Raw genomic sequence first — 17,572 nt, forward strand, 5'->3', positions numbered from 1 at the left:
ATGGGTAAATCATATAATTAAATTAATCAGTAGCACACTAGAAAATCTAAAAACAATAGTTCAATACATTATTATTATTATTATTATTATTATTATTATTTCAATGATGTCTACTTGTAGGTTTTCATGGATGAAAGATCATTCATTTCTTTTTTTCCTTTATGCTCTCTAAAAGAACATGCAAATGCCACCACAAGAGAAACAAATAGTGCTTCTCCCTTTTATTGCTCCATGTTCATGCACTACACACAAAACTGTACATGGCTGAAAAATGCAATCACTTTTGTTACCATCTCTTGATTCATGTCCCCTTAATTTGAGCACATAGGATAATACTTAGATATATGAGCATCACTCTCTATCAAATATAATTCTCTCTTTCTTCCATGTACAAATTATATTATTTCAAAACATGAATACAACCAAATACGTCGAATAAAATTCAAAAAATCAATATTACATTCTCTAAATAAATTTTCACTTTTTTATAATTCATCAAAATCTTGATGGTTTATCATGACATCCTGGATTTGAATTCCATTGACAAATCAAATGAAAGATGATGAGCAATGCTAATTGGAAGATTGTGAAGCCTTCACATGTAGTTTGATCTCAATATGCATCCACACTTTTCCCTTCTTTAACAAGAAAAGAAAATTCACATTAATTTGATGTTTAATTACCTATCACCCAAAAATATTGCCAAAGTAATCACTAAATTAATTATTATTTTTTCATGTTGATTAATTAAAATTGATGACACTTAAACTATGACTTCTATTTGTCAATCCTTTTCGAGTTGGATATCAAATATGTAATATATATATATATATATATATATATATATATATATATATATAATCGTGCATCACATCAGAGTCTTTCTCTCTAAATCATGCGGCTAATATTCAAAATAATAGAATATGCCCCAATTCTTATCACATTCGAATCATTGTAAGTATCAAATGCATAATATATATAAATAATCGTGCATCACATCAGAGACTTTCTCTCTAAATCATAGGGCTAATATTCAAAATAATAGAATATCCCCCATTTGTAATTGCATCCCAACCACTTTCCAATGGAATAATAATATAATAAAATATTTATTTCTTTGGGTTGAGCCCAATATTCCAATTTAAAACACTCATTCGCTTTTTTTACCGGTCTATAAATATACGGAGAAAAACCGGAGTTCGAAGACGAGAGCGAGAGAAGACGACCAACTCCTTCGATTAAAGATCTCTAACCCTAACCCTAGAGTTGGTGGACGTCTTCTCCCTCCCGATCCGTCCCCCGGACGATGGGGATCGCCTCCCAGGACGCCATCATGCAGCTCTCCGCGCTCGTGGACGAAGGTCCGCCTCTTGCTTCGCCGATCTCGTCCGTTTTGTTTTGTTTTGTTTTTGTTTTCCTGATCTTTGCTGACGTTTTTTGGTGTTGGGATTTTGCAGTGGACGAGCCGTTGAAGGTTACGTTTAAGGTTTGACCTCTGTCGCTTGCTAGATCTGTCTGGATCGGTTGTTCGTTGCTCTGAATTCGACGATCTGGGTTGAACCTACGAGTCGTTTGGTGACCTTTCAATTCTTAAGTTAGTGATTGCTGAGTCATGGTCGGATATCTAAATCTGACTGTTTTCTGTCTGTGGACTGGGTCATACTGGGAATTCAGCTCTTTCGTGTGCTTCGGGTATGACGCGAAGTAGTTTTGGCTGTTGTTGGTTCTTATTATGGAAGATCCTGTGGGCCATACTGTTTTAAGGATGATGGCATCTCTATCACAGTAGTATTGGTTAGATCTTTCGTGAAGAAGGTTCCTTGTCCTCAAAATCAAAATGAAATTGTGCACTTTTTATGGGTACCGGGATGAGAACTTATCATTTATTCTGACATCCAGAATACTCGTGGGGATGATCATGGAAACAGGATCATTGCTTGGAAGTTAAATACTCAGTTTAGATTCTTGGCTTCTGAGCGTTACTCTTGACAAAGACAACTTTTTTATATTGTTCTACTTCAAACAAATGTGGTTTGCAATTACATTACTAAGTTATTGTACTTGATATGGCAAAAGAATCTTAGTATGAAATGGTTGTCTCTCAATGCTTACAAACTCATCTTATTAGTGCTGCATCTCTAGAATTTTATTATGCTTCCTACTGTACCAGAGGACATTCCGAATAACATTTTAAGAGCATTCAGAGACTCTGATCTTCCATAGTTTATTATAGATAGTAGCAGCACACTTTCTTATCTGCTAGTTGTGATGTCTCTTATAGACACATTGGCTGTCAAAGTTGATTTCTCAGCTGAGTATTAACTAACTTTTCTTTTGGACTCCATGAATGTCAAATTTTTTCAGCCTAATCCATCAACAACCGCAGTAGTATCCTTCAAATTCAATTGTGCTCGCCATTTCATTGCCCACATTGATAAAGGTTAAATCATCCAAATGCTAGAATTATCTTTGAGGGCAATGGTTACCGTTTATTAATTTAGCTCTAAACCATGCTACCCACTTCATGGTGGAACACCATGATAATTTATTGATGGTTCTGTCTGTACAGATTTAAAGTACAAATATCTGGTGATTTTTTCTTTTTCTTTTTATTCCTCATTTGATTTATCACATCTTTTGGCTCTTTTCTTTGCGGTCGTGCCATGCTTCAGCATTGAATAAGATAACTGAAAATGCTTCATTAGTTAATTATACCTATCATGCCTCATAGTGTGCTCTTTTTTATTGCAGAATATACACTTGGGTTATCCAAGTGAAACTTTGGTTCGGTTTCTTAAGGCTAGAGAGTGGAGCATTCCTAAAGCACATAAGATGGTATTATGTACATTGGCTGCGTGCGTTTGGTTCTCCCTTTCTGTGCATGAGAAAGCACCAAATTGTTTCTGAATTTTAAGATGCTCATGTCTATTGCAGCTGGTGGATTGTTTAAATTGGAGGATACAGAATCATATTGATATCATTCTAAATGTGAGTTTCTCAAGAATATTCTAGTATTTTTTGGTCAACCTAATGTTTCTTTTCCAATATACCCTCCTTGACATATCAACATAAGGATGACACACAATTGGTTTTAACATGAATAAGTTTTTTATAAGATTAATTTGATTGGGAAAATCAAATTTTCTGAGATCAGCAGAAGGTAAAGTAATGAGAAAGAAAAAGCTGCCAAAAGGATGGATGGGATGAATCATTAGCTAGTTAGTGTGTGTATGTGTGTGCATGCATGTGTTCTAGTAAGGACGACCTCCAATTGGTTTTAACATAAATAAGTTTGTTATAAGATTAATTTGATCTAGAAAAACAAATTTTCTGAGATTAGCAAAAGGTTAAACAATGAGAGAGAAAAAGCTGCCAAAAGGATGGATGGGGTGAACTATTAGCTAGTTAGTGTGTGTAAGAACGACCTCCAATTGGTTTTAACATGAATAAGTTTTCTATAAGATTAATTCGATTGGGAAAAACAAATTTTACAAAAGGTAAAGCAATAAGAAAGAAATAGCTGCCAAAAGGATGGATGGGGTGAATCATTAGCTAGTTAGCTACACTTTTTTCATATTTCCAGACTGGTGTGAGACGTAGGACTTGGCTATTAAACAGGACATTTATGTAAGTGCAATAAGAGCATTACAATTTTGGAAGTTAAATTTGCTACCAGAGGCCTTAAAGTGCCAACTTTATTGAATCTAACTATGCTGTTCACTGTTATCTAATGGCATTTTGTCTCAATGCAGAAACCTATAATCCCAGCTGATTTGTATAGAAAGATTCGTGATTCACAACTTGTAGGAATGTCAGGATACACAAAGGATGTGAGTTTCCTTTTGTAAATCGAGTCTATTTCTTCATTGGTTACTTTTAGTTCTTTTATTATCCGCTCTATAATACTGAGTTTCTAGTAAAGCTTGTTCAATTATATGCAAAAGACAGTAATTTAGTGCTGCATGTATAACAGTTCTGACTCATTATTCGTGTTGTACTTTCATATCTGTTAATACTTTTGGATGCTGAAGTTGTTTTCCCATTACTGGTATTAGGATATTGCTCTTTTTCTTTGTAAACTGTTTTTCCAAGATGGCATTTTTGTCTTGTTTTGCGGTTTATACACAGTGGGCGAGACATAGTAAACAACTGCAAGTAGGTGCTTAGGTATCTGTCTATGTCGACATGTATGTGCAGAGAGAAAGTAAGAGAGTATGAAATGAGAAACATAAGAGTACTAATTTCTAGGGAAGTGTAAGAAATGAATAATCCGATATGTTAAGCATTTTGAGAATGTTGATGAAGAGCATGTGAATTTAGTTAAAAGGCTGCATAAAAAATAAATGGTTAGTTGAATGGTCTGTCTTTAGTTTGTATTTCAAGTTTGAGCAATTAAGAGGCAAATTCCCAGTATGAGAAGTGCACAAGAAATGGGAATTGCAAATAAGAAATTTAGGGACTAATGCTAATTGCAAAGGCACAATATGATTTTTGTTTCTATAATTCAAATTTTTTGTGGAAATGGGAGAACATAGATATTTATCCTTTTCCCTTTTGTTTATATATGATAACTTCATGCAGATGGTTTTTGTTTTAATTTCGAGGTTATGCTGAGGACCCAGCAGATCATTAGCGTTAAGGTGTTAATATCATTGCATTGTTAGTTAATTAAGTGTATATCACTATTCAGATAAGAGTTCTGCAGCCACCACTGAACTTTGGGTCCAACTAATATCTATAAATATTATATCAGTTAATATGTTTTTTGCCCTTGAGTAAGTCCTCATCCCATATGTTGTTTAATGTCTTCATCCCATGATAAATAGTAAACATGTTGAGAATTGCATTTCCTTATGAATTGAAGTAAATGTAAAATACAGAATACAGAAATATCCATTAATGAATGGAACTGCTTATGTTGTTTCGTTAGTTTAAATAAATTTACATGGAAATGAATAAAAATGTCACAAAATGCCAACAACGCTGACATTACTTTTAGGTGTTACAAATAATGTTTCATTTTTTTATAGATAATCTAGCTGAATTGCGATCTGATCCTTTTGTTATATTCCTCTTTGATAGGGTCACCCTGTTTTTGCAATAGGTGTTGGGCTCAGCACATATGATAAAGCATCAGTAAGTTCTGTAAGATTATTTTTAATTTATCAATATCTGGCTTTGTGGCTGGTCAGGAGCATGGACCTATAAACTTTTTTTTTTCATGTTTTCAAAATTTTGGTGTTGAAGAGGTGCACATAACCAATCCCAAATCTTTTTTGGGACATGACATTTGTTGTTTCTGTTTTCATCATTATCAAAATTCTGATTAGGTATCACCATTGCATTGTTTGGCTACGAAGAAAAGCACTAGGAAGAGGTTTGAGAAGGTATTGGGTGGCTGCACTAACATAAGATATTATTCCTTGATTCATCATATATATATATATATATAAGTTTTATAGGAAAATTGTTCCTAATGATCTTGTATGAATACACAAGGTATTTATGCTATGCCTACTACTTTGGTGATATAATTAAACCAAAATGGGATATTAAGCTAGGAAAGTGTAAGACCCCTTTTTCACTAGTACTTACAGGTGTAAAATGGCAATATTTTAGCAAAAAAAAAAAGTGCTGACAAATGGATGTTGATGAACAGGCATCTAACGGGGACAACTCCTGTACTTATATTAATTGCTTTTTTACTCTGAATATATTAGTGCATTCGGTCAAAGAAACTGTCTAAACACGTTTGCTATATGTATTGGTGTGTATTAAGGTAAGTAGACATTCACTTTCTCGCATTGCTAGATGATGATTATATTTGTTCAAAATATGCACATGCAAATTAATATAGTTTTTTAAGAAATTTGTGGCTGCTGAATCTGTCTGTTCATTCTAATTATCTGGGTTTCGCTTGGATATAGGTTAACTACTATGTGCAGTCACATATTCAAATTAATGAATACCGGGATCGTGTAATTTTGGTGAGAGAGTCTACTACCTTCAATCAATTTAAAATGAGCTGTACTTTTTTATTTAACCTTTTTTCCTCCTTGTAGCCTGCTGCATCTAAGAAGTATGGGCGGCATATTGGCACATGTGTGAAAGTTTTGGATATGACTGGTCTAAAGCTTTCAGCATTGAACCAATTAAAGGTATTCTTTTTCTGTATTGCTTCACATCACTGTTTCAGAAATCTACTCTGAATGCATTAAGCTACAAAATATTGAATGTCACTCTTCAAGGGGTCTTGATGTGCAACCTAATAATCCCAAATTAGACCGATGCAAGAAACTAACCTACTAGCTTACAATTTGAATTTGTATTGTGACAACTAAAATTAACCTTATAACTTAATAATTTGTTGGGAATAGAGGCTTGCTCTTTTTCTAGTAGTGGTTGCTAGCAGTATGCTTTTGAAATTAATGCAAGCTGAAATCCATCTTTTTGGAGTATCCAGGCCTTAACTAGAATTGGGCTTGTAATTAGATGGTAAAACAGAGCTCGATAAAAGTACTTTCTGTTGCCATGGGTAGGACTTGTAATTCAAATTCATGCAAGGCATGTACTGATCATTTCCCATCTCAAGCCCAAACCATTGACATACCCATTGACATCCACAAACTTGCTGTTTATTCAATCCATAGAAGTTAAGAAGTTAGATTCACCTACAAAGTTTTATTTGGATTAATTCTATTTCCTTCTGTATCTCTTTCTTCCAGATCTTTCTAAAGCAGGTGACGATTCATTTCGTAAATCTGTTTCTTCATACATGGTTTGATTATTGAATGCAGTTATTAACTATCATATCCACCGTTGATGACCTAAATTATCCAGAGAAGACAGAGACATATTATATCGTTAATGCTCCATATATATTTTCAGCGTGTTGGAAGGTAGCAATGAGTGATTTTTCATTTGTAATTGTTTCTTCTTGTTTGATTTCTTCCTTTCAATTAGCACATGAAGTCTCGATTTCTCTGTGACCAGGTTGTGAAGCCTCTCTTGCAAGAGAGAACGAGAAGAAAAGTGCAGGTACTGCAAGGTTGTGGCAGAGATGAGTTGTTGAAGGTAAACAATAATAATAACTTTATCTATAAGCAAATTTATCACGTAAATATATTCAATGATTATATCGTAGCTGGAACACATAGGCAAATTATTCCGACTTTGAATGCTCATAAGTCGTTCTCTGGTTGCTCTTTTTGGACACTTGAATGCATGATTTCAAGAACTATTATTTTACGACACTTTTGCATTATCTTGCTATTGATTTTGGCTGCAGCACCAGCCTGAGCAAGTGACTAAATTGTCAAGTGTCCAAGTTCCTTAACACATCTGGCAATGGATTATCAACAATTACTTGAGTTTGGACTTGTAGATGTAAAATAAGGTAGATGAATTTTCTATAGTCAAATAAATTCAGTAAAAGCCATGCCAATTATTCTATTAGTTCAAGCTTTCTTAAGCATATTATATAAGCATACATCTCGTGTGATGTGGCATCTTTATGTCTGTTAAACTGTTAAAAAATGTCAAAACTGTGGAGAGTCCAAGCACTGTGATACAGCTTATGAGAAAGTGATACGGTTTATTGATGATTAGGCAGCCTACTTGGAAGCTAGCGTGGAATTAATGTTATGTTGTTTTTAGGGCACAAAGCCCTATTCTTTTTAGTTTGACCAGTGATACAGCCATAAACCAAGCTCGACTGACGTTAGATTTTGTGTAGCTCACCCTAACTAAGTGGGATATCATTGCTTATTTCTGTTTCTAGGTTTTAAAGCGCAAGGTTCTTGTTTTTGCCTCATCACCATTTGTAACATGCAAGAATATGAAGAAATATAAAATTTTTGCTTGCATTTATTTTCTATTCCATGTTATTGGTTGGAACCTTGTGCTGAATTGAATATGGTATGCCATCGAAACTGTTCGTGTTGATTGGATAATGCAGATAGTGGACTCGGCATCTCTTCCCCATTTCTGTAAGAGAGAAGGCTGTGGGTCATCTCGACACTCGACTTCTCGATCTGATGACTGCTTCTCTTTGGACCATCCCTTCCACCAACAGCTCTACAACTACATTAAGCAGAAAGGTCAAGAATATGTGGCACTGTTGAAGCAAGGCTCCTTTCATGTAGATGTGCCTGAACCAGACCCCGAGGGAATTAAGATTGTGGAGACCATCGAGTCGGAGATGCATAAGATTGGCGATCGGAATGGACTCAACCACTCGCTGAGTGATCTCAAGATTGACAGTGCGTGAAGCTGCTCTATCCAGAAATTATCTGAATGTAATCAGCTGAGTCGCTCATGTCCAAAAGTGCACCAGATCTGATCACTGGGTGAACCAGCTATGCTTTGGTTATTGTAGCAAGTCGTCCTTGGAGATCCCTTGCAGGTTTAATACCAAAGAAGCTGAATAGTCTAATTAGGGCGCAAAATATTTCAGCCATGTAAGGGAGAATAAGCCGGAGAGCACATGCAATTTCTATATCATAGAATATAAACATCTTTCACCAGTCATCTTTGTCATTTACATCTCCCATTGTTGTCTTTCGATTTTGTTGTGGAAAAATAACGTCGTATTTGCAATCTTTTGTCTTATCTAGTACAAGAAAATCAAATAACCTAGCTGGATATTCACTAAAAAATAATGATTCAAATGTGAGTGACAAAATAACTTTATATCATCTTGTCGCCACTTGTCAGAAATGGTTTGATAGTATTGTTCTATAAAATTATTGTTTCTTAATAAGTAATTTTCTGTGGGTGGTTTATTCGAAAACAAGTATTTATTTATTTATTAAAGAATGAGATTATTTTAAGGGGCTTATATTTAGGACCCGACGATGCAACGTAAGTCCCTTTCTGCACTCGTGTGTTCACACGGCTCCCGTCACGCTGCACACGCCCGGGATGCGTTGGACGAAATGACCGACAGTAGTCGTGGCGACGATGGCACGAAGTCCTCCCCGCACACCGATGACGCGTTCCACGAAATGACCGCAAATGGACTACGCTCCGGCCTTATTCCTCTACGCGCTTTCTCGGTGGCACACGCCCGGGATGCGTTCGACGAAATGACCGACAGTAGTAGTCGTGGCGACGATGGCACGAAGTCCTCCCCGCACACCGATGACGCGTTCCACGAAACGACCGCAAATGGATTACGCTCCGGCCATATCCCTCTACGCGCTTTCTCGGAGAGATGCGATCTTTTCGTGCAACCTTCGTCAAAATGAGGTAGGTATATTACAGATGCCCTTCTGATGTCGCGAGTTATAATAGCGTTACTTTGGCTCTCACCTTGTCCCGAATGGGAGCCCGATTAGGTTGGTATTTCTTGGTATGTTGTAGAATTGACGAGGACGAGTGGGTTGCATCATACAATTAGATATTGGTGAGATTGACCAGTATATTAAATCTGCTTACTTAAAATCGGAGCTTTCGGCGGTTTGTTCACGAATGTAGTGTCATCTAATACTATGCTTCAAAAGATTTACCTGGTAGAACAGTTTGATGCAGTTCAAGTGCTTTAGACTCGAAGAATAGTTCAGAAGAAGTTGGTCCTACCTGATGGTTACCTCGGATATCTTGAAGATGGGCAAGACTTTCTTGTTCATCTATGTAACTGGATGTGAATTTTGGTACTATTTACCATTCTCTTAATGTTTTTGTCTGTATAGTGCTGGAACCATCTTAAATCAGACACTTGGATGATGCAACTCTCCTTTGATTATACCTAAATCTTCAATGCTACTTTCCTCTAAAATGCATATAGTATTATGATGTGGGTTCCAGAATGACTGATTTTTATGCTTAAAATTTCCCTACAGATGTGACTTGGTTTATTAGTGTACAGTTAAGTTGTCTTGTATTGCTTTGCTCAGACTTGAAGAAGACAATCCAAGAGTCCGCATTGTTACAGTGATCTTCTACCCTTACTGCAGTCATCTTCTTTTCTTTTACATTTAGGTGTGCCATAACATTCCACTATCTTTTAGACCGAATGCAATTAATTGTAAGTTGTGAGTTGAGTTCACTTTCTGGTGGAAATGAACTGACTAATGCAGAGAATGCTTCCCAGCGGCAGATACTTTTGATTGTACTCGTCTTTTATTTGCAGAAAAGAACACCAGAGTGAAGAGTAATATTATTACTGTTTCATATGCTTCACAAAAACATTACTTTAGGATGGTATGAAAGGATATGGATAGAAATACTGTTTGTGAGTTTGACTTTTCCTTATTTCATCATATCAATTAGTATTATTACAGATTATTTTCCTTTCCTGGAAGTTTCAGGTGGACACCTTGGGGGTCACATTTTGCTCACCTTTTCCTGCAGGTTTGAATGTGGAGCTTGAGGGTGGAAGTTTCAGTCTGGTCCCCGTGGAGAAAGTTTCAGCAGTGACAAATGCTATCAAGTCTGTCATCCTTAATTGCCGTTTCAGTTGAGGACATGACTGTGGTGGACACCTACTTCAGTCAGGTGCCTGCAGAGAAGTTTCAGTGTTGACAACAGTTCTCGAGAACATCCATGTATTTATACCTGCAAAGCAATGTTTCCTGAACCATTCACCCTTGCAGTTGTTTCATTTGAGGAGATGACTGAGATACGTTTTCCTTCTATACATGGGAATGCAAAAGAAAAGGTAGGAATCATGGAGCCCATGCAATTCGGCAGTTCTAGCAGCTGCGGGGTGCAAATCGATCAGACCTTTGAAGAATATGCTGGTGTTGTGAGCGACGATGATGACTACTGGAGAGCTGGCAGCTCCAGAGAAGGTGACACATTTGGTGATTTCAGAGAACACCCTGTTGGTGAGATCAGCCCATCCATGAACCAAAGAACCGAGATCGAGACCGCAAGATCGAGCAGCAGAGACTCGGATGCCAGATTGCTCAACGATTGGATGGAAAATGTGCAACACAGAATGACCACTGCCAGTCAAAGCAGGCGATCTCACAACAGGGCACCTTGCACTATCTATGAAATCCCTGCTAACATTCGGAAGCATGACACCCAAGCATATCAGCCGAAGGTAGTCGCCATAGGCCCATACCACCGGGAGAAGACCGGGCTTCGCATCACCGTCGATGACAAATGGAGGTGTCTCAGACACATGCTTTCGTTTGTTTCTCCCAGATTTCGTGAGGAAGAAAACCAACTGAGAATCTGGATCAAGAATATAAAGGAGAAAGAGGAATTGGCTCGCAGCTGTTACTCGAGAGATGCCTACATGGAAAGTTACAGTTTCGTGGAGATGCTCCTGCTAGATGGTTGCTTTATTCTCTACATCCTGCTGATGATAGTTAAGAAGACAGAGGTTGTGGTGGAGGATCCAAGAAAGGAAGAAAGCACTGAGGTGGATGAGAAATCCGAGAAGATGCATACTGAGGAGTGCCCTCTTGTCGGTGTGTTTTGGCAATGGAACCACATCAAACTTGACTTGCTATTGCTTGAAAACCAAATACCTTTCTTCATCATTCAGGACCTCTTCAACCACACTATGAATCCTGGCATCAAGCACATTTCCATTCCTCATCTAGCACTCGAGCTCTTCGATGAACTTCATCCCAAGATGAACAAAGACATGTTCCATTTTGGTCCTGATGGTAATGGTATTCTTCATTTATTACATCTTTTCCATTCTGCTATGGTACCATCTCCCAACTACAGAATGACGGACACAGAGTGCTGGAATCCCAACTCACCCTCATCTAGTACCACGCAGCAATTGCACATCCCCAGTGCCACTGAACTTGGAGAGTCTGCAGTACGCTTCAGAAGAAAGGATCATGCACGTAGCTTCCTTGAGGTAGCATTCTGCAATGGGGAACTGGAGATCCCAACTCTGCACATATTTGACTACAGCAATGCCCTCTTCCGGAACCTGATCTCCTTTGAGCAATGCTATCCTGGGGTGAGTCCCTACATCACAGCTTATGCATCATTCATGGAGTGCATCATGCACCGTGAGAGGGATGTGAGGCTTCTTCACTTGAGCGGAACGGTAGTCAACAGGCTCAGCACTGATAAGGATGTAGCTGTTTTCTTCAAGCAGATCTGTTACCAGGTCAGCCAGTCTTGCATCCCTAGTTACTTATCTCCTCTGTATAAGGAAGTATCAGATCATCACAGCCACCAGTGGAGAAGGTGGAGTGCGGAGTTGAAGCGGCACTACTTCTCCAATCCATGGGTGACCCTTTCAGTAGTTGCTGCCATCATCCTGCTTTGTCTCAACTTCATTCAGACTTTGTATTCTGTCCTTGGCTATTATCACAAATTATGACACTTCCATCAAAAAAGAAAACACTACCCAAAAGATCACTACATGTTTGTATGGTTGTCTTTGTGAGTCTCAATAATTGATCTGCAGCTACATGTTTACCAACTTTAATAAACATAAATGTTGAATCATTTTTTATAGATTAGCAAACTTGATTGGTTTTACAGGCTATTCTGTCGGTTTTGCACTTAAATCAGCTGCTTCTGAGCCCAAAGTTGTGTGTCCCAGATTTGCTGTTATGAAGCTTGTAGTTTTTGATCATCGAAAGTCAAAAACCAGGTCCATGAAAGGGTCAGTCAATAATTCGATCTTTGTGGATAAGATATTGCATTGCAGGTCATAGAATGCTTCATGCACAGCGAAAAGGTTGCTGTAAACAAGCTGAGCATAGAATTGTGTTATTCTGTGGAATACATCTCAAGAGACAAGATCATTCAATAAATTTTTGATGCCAATCCCATGCAATTGATTGCACACATGATGAAACACACATCAATGAGTTAACTGCAGCGTATCTAAAATGCATATGACAAAGATGCAGTATCGTTTCTCTTTGATTATACGAAAGAGCATTTTTACAACTTTCTTGTTCAAGTAATTAGTTGACATTTGATTGGATGTATTTTGTGCTGTTGAATTAGCCTCAAGCTGGCTTTCAAAATATCCCCACAAAAGGCATTTGATCATATTGTTGTCAGTGATGGCGTATATTTGTCCCGCATCCAGTCTTCGGCGTATTCATCCTCAGCTTCTGCTAACACTGAGATTGGAGTCCAACAAATTCTGATGGAACAAGCAGAATAACATGGGACTGCACCTAATCATTCTCTGCGGTGGTGGAAGAGGTAAACACGGGTAGCGCTGACAGAGACGGGCGTAGAAGCAGATACAACGCTGGACCGATGAATGGAACCAGTGCAATTGGCAAAAGCCAAGAACCTTTATTTAGCCTGCAACAAAGAGTAAATCTTTATCAACTAAAGCCACTTTTTACTCTTTTGCGTAACTTTCAGTTTTTAAACTTATTGAAACAGAATATGGAACAGTTTTGATAAAAGAGAACTCACCATCGCCTAGCAGTCATATCGTTGTACACCCAGAATGGTGAGAATGCCGTGAATAGCGAAAAGTCAATGCATGTGATATGAATCTGCAATGAATTCAGAAGACAATGTAAATGACATTTTGATTTTATCATTGGGCCAACAAATTATGGTTAAACATTGACGAAAACAGATTTCAGCTTTGAAAAGGCTTGCTCAAATCTCGATGCAGTCACTCATGAAAAGGTCTCAAGAAATTTACAATATAAGCCAAGACAGTGCAGAGAAGAAACTGATGGTACTTCATAGCCAAAAGCTACTGCATAGGGTTAGATACATGTTTTTAGAACTTACAAACTTGCTTTCTCTGAAGTATTGGTAAAATTCCTCCCACACATCTCCATCAGCTAAACCAGCATATATGATCATGCCCATGCCTGCAGCAACTGTAACCTGATATGCAGTGGAGCTAATTTATTTTAGATTATATAGAAAGCAGAGAAAGAAGGAAAAAATGAAAGAGAGGAGGGATGTGGTTGTATTGTCATTTCATTAACCACTTCTTGCAAACTATTGTCATTCCATGATCAGAATAATCTAGTTGGAGATACAACCACAAGTTAAATCATGTCACAGAACTCAGAAGGTCGGAAGGTCGGTATTAATAGCCAACTCCCTCAGCAGACAAAACATAAAAATTACCGTAGATACTTGTGTTAGTTTTCCTTGAATGTTTGATACAAGAACTTAGAAAATAAACCTAAAGTTCATGCATGAGAGTTACCCAAAGTAGAACACGAGATTTATACAAAAGTTAAAAGTCATTTAAGCAGTGCGTGTAGCTGTTAATATCTTACTGCAGCAGTAATCTTTGACTCGAGAAAATTTAAAGGCCAACCCCTGATCTCATCTTCTCCAACAGCTGGTGGAGGTGGCTTCCAAAGAACAAAATAAGGAATAAGAGCATATACTCCACCGAAGAATGAAACTAATAGGAATGGCCAGACTGGAATCTTGCTTCTTGAACTGGATGACCAGATTGAAAACCAAATGTCAAATTAATATGGAAAAGATAGATAGTAACAGATAAATATTTCTACTCATCTTGTTGAATCATATCTCAGTATAAACAGAATATGCCCACAAACATTATTATTCTCGAATTATAATTTGAGATCCTCTTTTCTTGCTTTCTAGATTTCCATCCAGAATATTTAGCCCCATGAAAAACAGACACTACAGAATGATATTGTCTCTAGTCGACATGCATCTGAAACTAAGCAATCATTGGATACTTCTCCTGTACATAAATAAGCATCTCTTTTAAGACGACTCAGAGTGCTCCTGTACTTATCAGATGATACTCGAATGGTACTTCAGTTTACATATACCTCTTTGTGATATTTCTTTTTGAATGTTGATCCATTGAGATTAAGTAGATGGATAGTTGTCTTGATAATAAACATATCTGTCATTTCATAGAACAAAGGACTCAATTGTCTTCTCATACTTTTGCCTTCACGTAAGCCCTAGTTCCCATAACATTTCGTTCAGAAAATAGCCTGTATACATTTAAATAAGACAGTAATGATTGTGGATGCTTCATATCATGCCATTTTCGCACTTTGTAATCATACACATAGCTACTCAGTGAGTGTCCCACATACAAGGAAAGAAAAGTTAATGAAATTGAATGAGCTTGAGTTTTGGCTGTCACCTTCTTCCAGTAGGAACTAACAACATGCTGTACACTAGGGGCCAAAGACCCATAATGTACCATAGAGCTACAAGCACTTGGTTCATTACGAAGCCATCATCTCCTCTCAGGTTCAATAGCTTTTGCAAAAAATAAATATCCCTATACTGAAATTTTGAGAAGATTTTGGTTAGCAGGAAGATAATGCAAGAGTGGGACGTAAACTTGACCACAGTTACATAGAGCAAACTCAATGTAAAATTTTAATCAATTATGCTATCTAGTGCCGTATTGACACAAATCTGTGTTGCAAAAAGCTGTAGAATAGGCAGAGCCACTTCCCTAAGGAAAAATCTACATAGACCATTATCGAGGGAAAATTTTTCCTTTTCATACTTTAGACTCGAGTTGAAATAAAAAGACTATAAGTCTCAAAGTTGTCGAAAGTTTCAAAGTGTCATGATATAATGAGGAGACCTTTAAACACTCAATTGGTGACTCACAGAAGCATCTCCTCTCCCTAAATCTATATTATATAAAGACTAAGAAAGAATAACTTCGTTGTAGCATAAACCTTCTTAATTAATATCAGATAAATTACACAAGAATTATCTAAGATAACCAGACCAAAAATCAAGCTGAAAGCAAACAAACCGGTGTTTGGTCCGGTGCGAGCTGGAAAACATAATACATTAGCCCCGCCCACAACCCAAAGAGCAGAACCGACGTGGTCCAGTCACTCCCACCGCCATCCCCACTCCTCTCCACCAAAACCTTCTCCTTCTTCCCGAGGCCGGCTTCAAAATCCTCTCTTTCGACGGAATCTCGGCATATCTGGAGGATACCCCTCTTCCCAAGTGGCAAAGTCACAGGATTTATGCCGAGAATTCTTCTTGGGATGAGGGTTCGATGAAGAAGAAGTCTGGATCGAGCTCCGAGGACTGGGATTTGGGAGGCAGGGAGTGATTGGGGTTTAGGGTTTTGGCGATTGACGAGGGAAAGAAAGGAAGACGGGAAATGGCACGAGATCGGATAGGATTTGGCCGAAAGCATTCTTATGGTTGGCATGGACCCGGGAACGAGAGGGAATCCTTTTCTCCCATTTTATACCCCGACATAAGCACCCAACCGCAGCACATGCGAAACACGTGCATGGATAGATAAGGTATGTTGATTATTGTTTTGTTGCCTTGTCATATAACATCATAATTAGCAATGATACAGATTTTGAATCAGATAATTATAACCATCAACTCCCCATCATTCATTCGATATGAAAATGGTAATGTGATATCAAGTGTTGTAAACCTTCAATCAGTTCATTAATTAGTTGGCATTTAGCATTAAATAGGGAACTTGCTAATGAAATTGCCAGGTTTATGGGAACATTCACATGCATTCAAAAAAAATTCATCGGCTTACAAATGCTATATGTCTATATATATATATATATATATATATAGAAATATATGGCGTTATACATGTGAGAGAGAAGTTGAAACTTAAAAGGATCGATGGTATTGAGTGTTACTTAAACAACCAACATAATGAACCTAACTTAGATATGCTCGTATCTATCAAATGTGTGTATTTGATATCTCTAACAAAGCCTTTACTCATTCGCTCATTCCATAGATTTCCAAACAAACATCTTACCCACAACTCATATATACCGGGTGAGGTGCCCCTTGTCTAGTCAAAAACATAAAGCAGAGTTTTCATCGTATAAAGCAGTGAGTGGGTCATATTTGATTTTTATTAGAGTAGGTTATGGTTGTCAGAGCTCTATTTTTAAGATCCAATTGAGATTCGTTTTAAATTAGTTTTGGTTTAAATCATTATTTATAAAGTAACGAACTTATAAAATTATGTTGAGACCATTCTCCATAAATATTTTTCTAACGATCAAATCAATTTTTAGATATAGTTCGATTGAACTAATTGATTAATACGAAGAATAAAAAAAATATGTGGGAGCATACCCGGGTTCCTTTTATAAGTAACCTTAGAGTTGGTCACACCTAGAAGGGGACATGCGATATTTTGGACAGAGGCATGATGTGATGTCACACTCACATTAGTTAACTACACCAATCATAAGATTCAGACTGTCGATCATTCAATCATGTATAGTATGTGGTGGTTACGTGTTGCCCGATTCAATCATTATATATTGTTCGTATGTGATCAACATAGCCTACGGTGGTCGACTAGTTGGCCACTTATTGTCGCGTGGTCATTGTGTCTATCATGTCATTCTTTATCTATCACTAGCCCCTCGCTTCTGGGTTATTGGGTCGTAAAGCTATTGAGCCATGAAACGTTTCGGATGGTGTTTTTGACTCTAATAGTGAGTTTGTTTATCATGTATCATCAAGATGCACATTCAACTCATAGGTTGTCATTAAAGTGCATATTTGGCTGGTAGGCTATGCATTTAGTTGTTCGACTATGATACATGTTTGACATGTAGGCTATGCACAATTAAAATTCATATTTAACTTATAGGTTAAGTGTTGTTGAAATACATGTTTG

General features: G+C 37.4%; 3 protein-coding genes across 6 annotated transcripts; 2 read left to right on the plus strand and 1 right to left on the minus strand.

Moving 5' to 3' along the window:
• The first annotated feature begins 1,191 nt into the window (after positions 1-1,191).
• Positions 1,192-8,525, plus strand: LOC135634212 (phosphatidylinositol/phosphatidylcholine transfer protein SFH3-like). 2 transcript variants are annotated; one of them, XM_065144526.1, is made up of 11 exons: positions 1,192-1,361; positions 1,458-1,486; positions 2,752-2,835; positions 2,935-2,988; positions 3,753-3,830; positions 5,083-5,136; positions 5,928-5,987; positions 6,063-6,158; positions 6,798-6,899; positions 6,994-7,074; positions 7,958-8,525. In XM_065144526.1, exons 1-11 carry the CDS (start codon positions 1,307-1,309, stop codon positions 8,267-8,269), a joined length of 1,005 nt encoding a protein of 334 aa, XP_065000598.1. In that variant the 5' UTR covers positions 1,192-1,306; the 3' UTR covers positions 8,270-8,525. The 2 variants fall into 2 exon arrangements, with proteins under 2 accessions (XP_065000598.1, XP_065000599.1); XM_065144527.1 differs by lacking the exon at positions 6,798-6,899 and having other exon boundaries at positions 7,958-8,412.
• A 359-nt stretch (positions 8,526-8,884) lies between these two features.
• LOC135633387 (UPF0481 protein At3g47200-like) lies at positions 8,885-12,462 on the plus strand. Of its 3 annotated transcripts, none has more exons than XM_065142778.1 (2): positions 8,885-9,653; positions 10,354-12,462. In XM_065142778.1, the coding sequence occupies exon 2, from the start codon at positions 10,568-10,570 to the stop codon at positions 12,299-12,301; it is 1,734 nt and encodes a 577-aa protein (XP_064998850.1). In that variant the 5' UTR covers positions 8,885-9,653; positions 10,354-10,567; the 3' UTR covers positions 12,302-12,462. The 3 variants fall into 3 exon arrangements, with proteins under 3 accessions (XP_064998850.1, XP_064998853.1, XP_064998851.1); XM_065142781.1 differs by having other exon boundaries at positions 8,885-9,253; XM_065142779.1 differs by having other exon boundaries at positions 8,885-9,249.
• A 363-nt stretch (positions 12,463-12,825) lies between these two features.
• On the minus strand, positions 12,826-16,105 carry LOC135633388 (uncharacterized). Its single transcript, XM_065142782.1, has 6 exons — positions 15,692-16,105; positions 15,059-15,204; positions 14,199-14,367; positions 13,696-13,794; positions 13,366-13,448; positions 12,826-13,248 (listed from the first exon to the last, which is right to left on the minus strand). The coding sequence occupies exons 1-6, from the start codon at positions 16,103-16,105 to the stop codon at positions 13,116-13,118; spliced, it is 1,044 nt and encodes a 347-aa protein (XP_064998854.1). The 3' UTR covers positions 12,826-13,115.
• Positions 16,106-17,572: the final 1,467 nt, after the last annotated feature.

Source organism: Musa acuminata, chromosome BXJ3-3, assembly GCF_036884655.1.
Source record: "Musa acuminata AAA Group cultivar baxijiao chromosome BXJ3-3, Cavendish_Baxijiao_AAA, whole genome shotgun sequence".
In the NCBI taxonomy this organism is placed as follows: domain Eukaryota; kingdom Viridiplantae; phylum Streptophyta; class Magnoliopsida; order Zingiberales; family Musaceae; genus Musa; species Musa acuminata.

What these genes read in the sequence shown, in the direction of transcription:
- LOC135633387 (XM_065142778.1), top strand. Translation starts at nt 10,568, where the DNA reads ATGTTTCCTGAACCATTCACCCTTGCAGTTGTTTCATTTGAGGAGATG.
- LOC135634212 (XM_065144526.1), top strand. Translation starts at nt 1,307, where the DNA reads ATGGGGATCGCCTCCCAGGACGCCATCATGCAGCTCTCCGCGCTCGTG. An exon ending in ACCGGGATCGTGTAATTTTG is followed by an intron (nt 5,988 to 6,062) that starts GTGAGAGAGTCT and finishes TCCTCCTTGTAG; the next exon opens with CCTGCTGCATCTAAGAAGTA. An exon ending in TATTTTCAGCGTGTTGGAAG is followed by an intron (nt 6,900 to 6,993) that starts GTAGCAATGAGT and finishes CTCTGTGACCAG; the next exon opens with GTTGTGAAGCCTCTCTTGCA.
- LOC135633388 (XM_065142782.1), bottom strand. Translation starts at nt 16,105, where the DNA reads ATGCCAACCATAAGAATGCTTTCGGCCAAATCCTATCCGATCTCGTGC. An exon ending in TCGCACCGGACCAAACACCG is followed by an intron (nt 15,205 to 15,691) that starts GTTTGTTTGCTT and finishes TCAAAATTTCAG; the next exon opens with TATAGGGATATTTATTTTTT. An exon ending in GATATGACTGCTAGGCGATG is followed by an intron (nt 13,249 to 13,365) that starts GTGAGTTCTCTT and finishes TCTTTGTTGCAG; the next exon opens with GCTAAATAAAGGTTCTTGGC.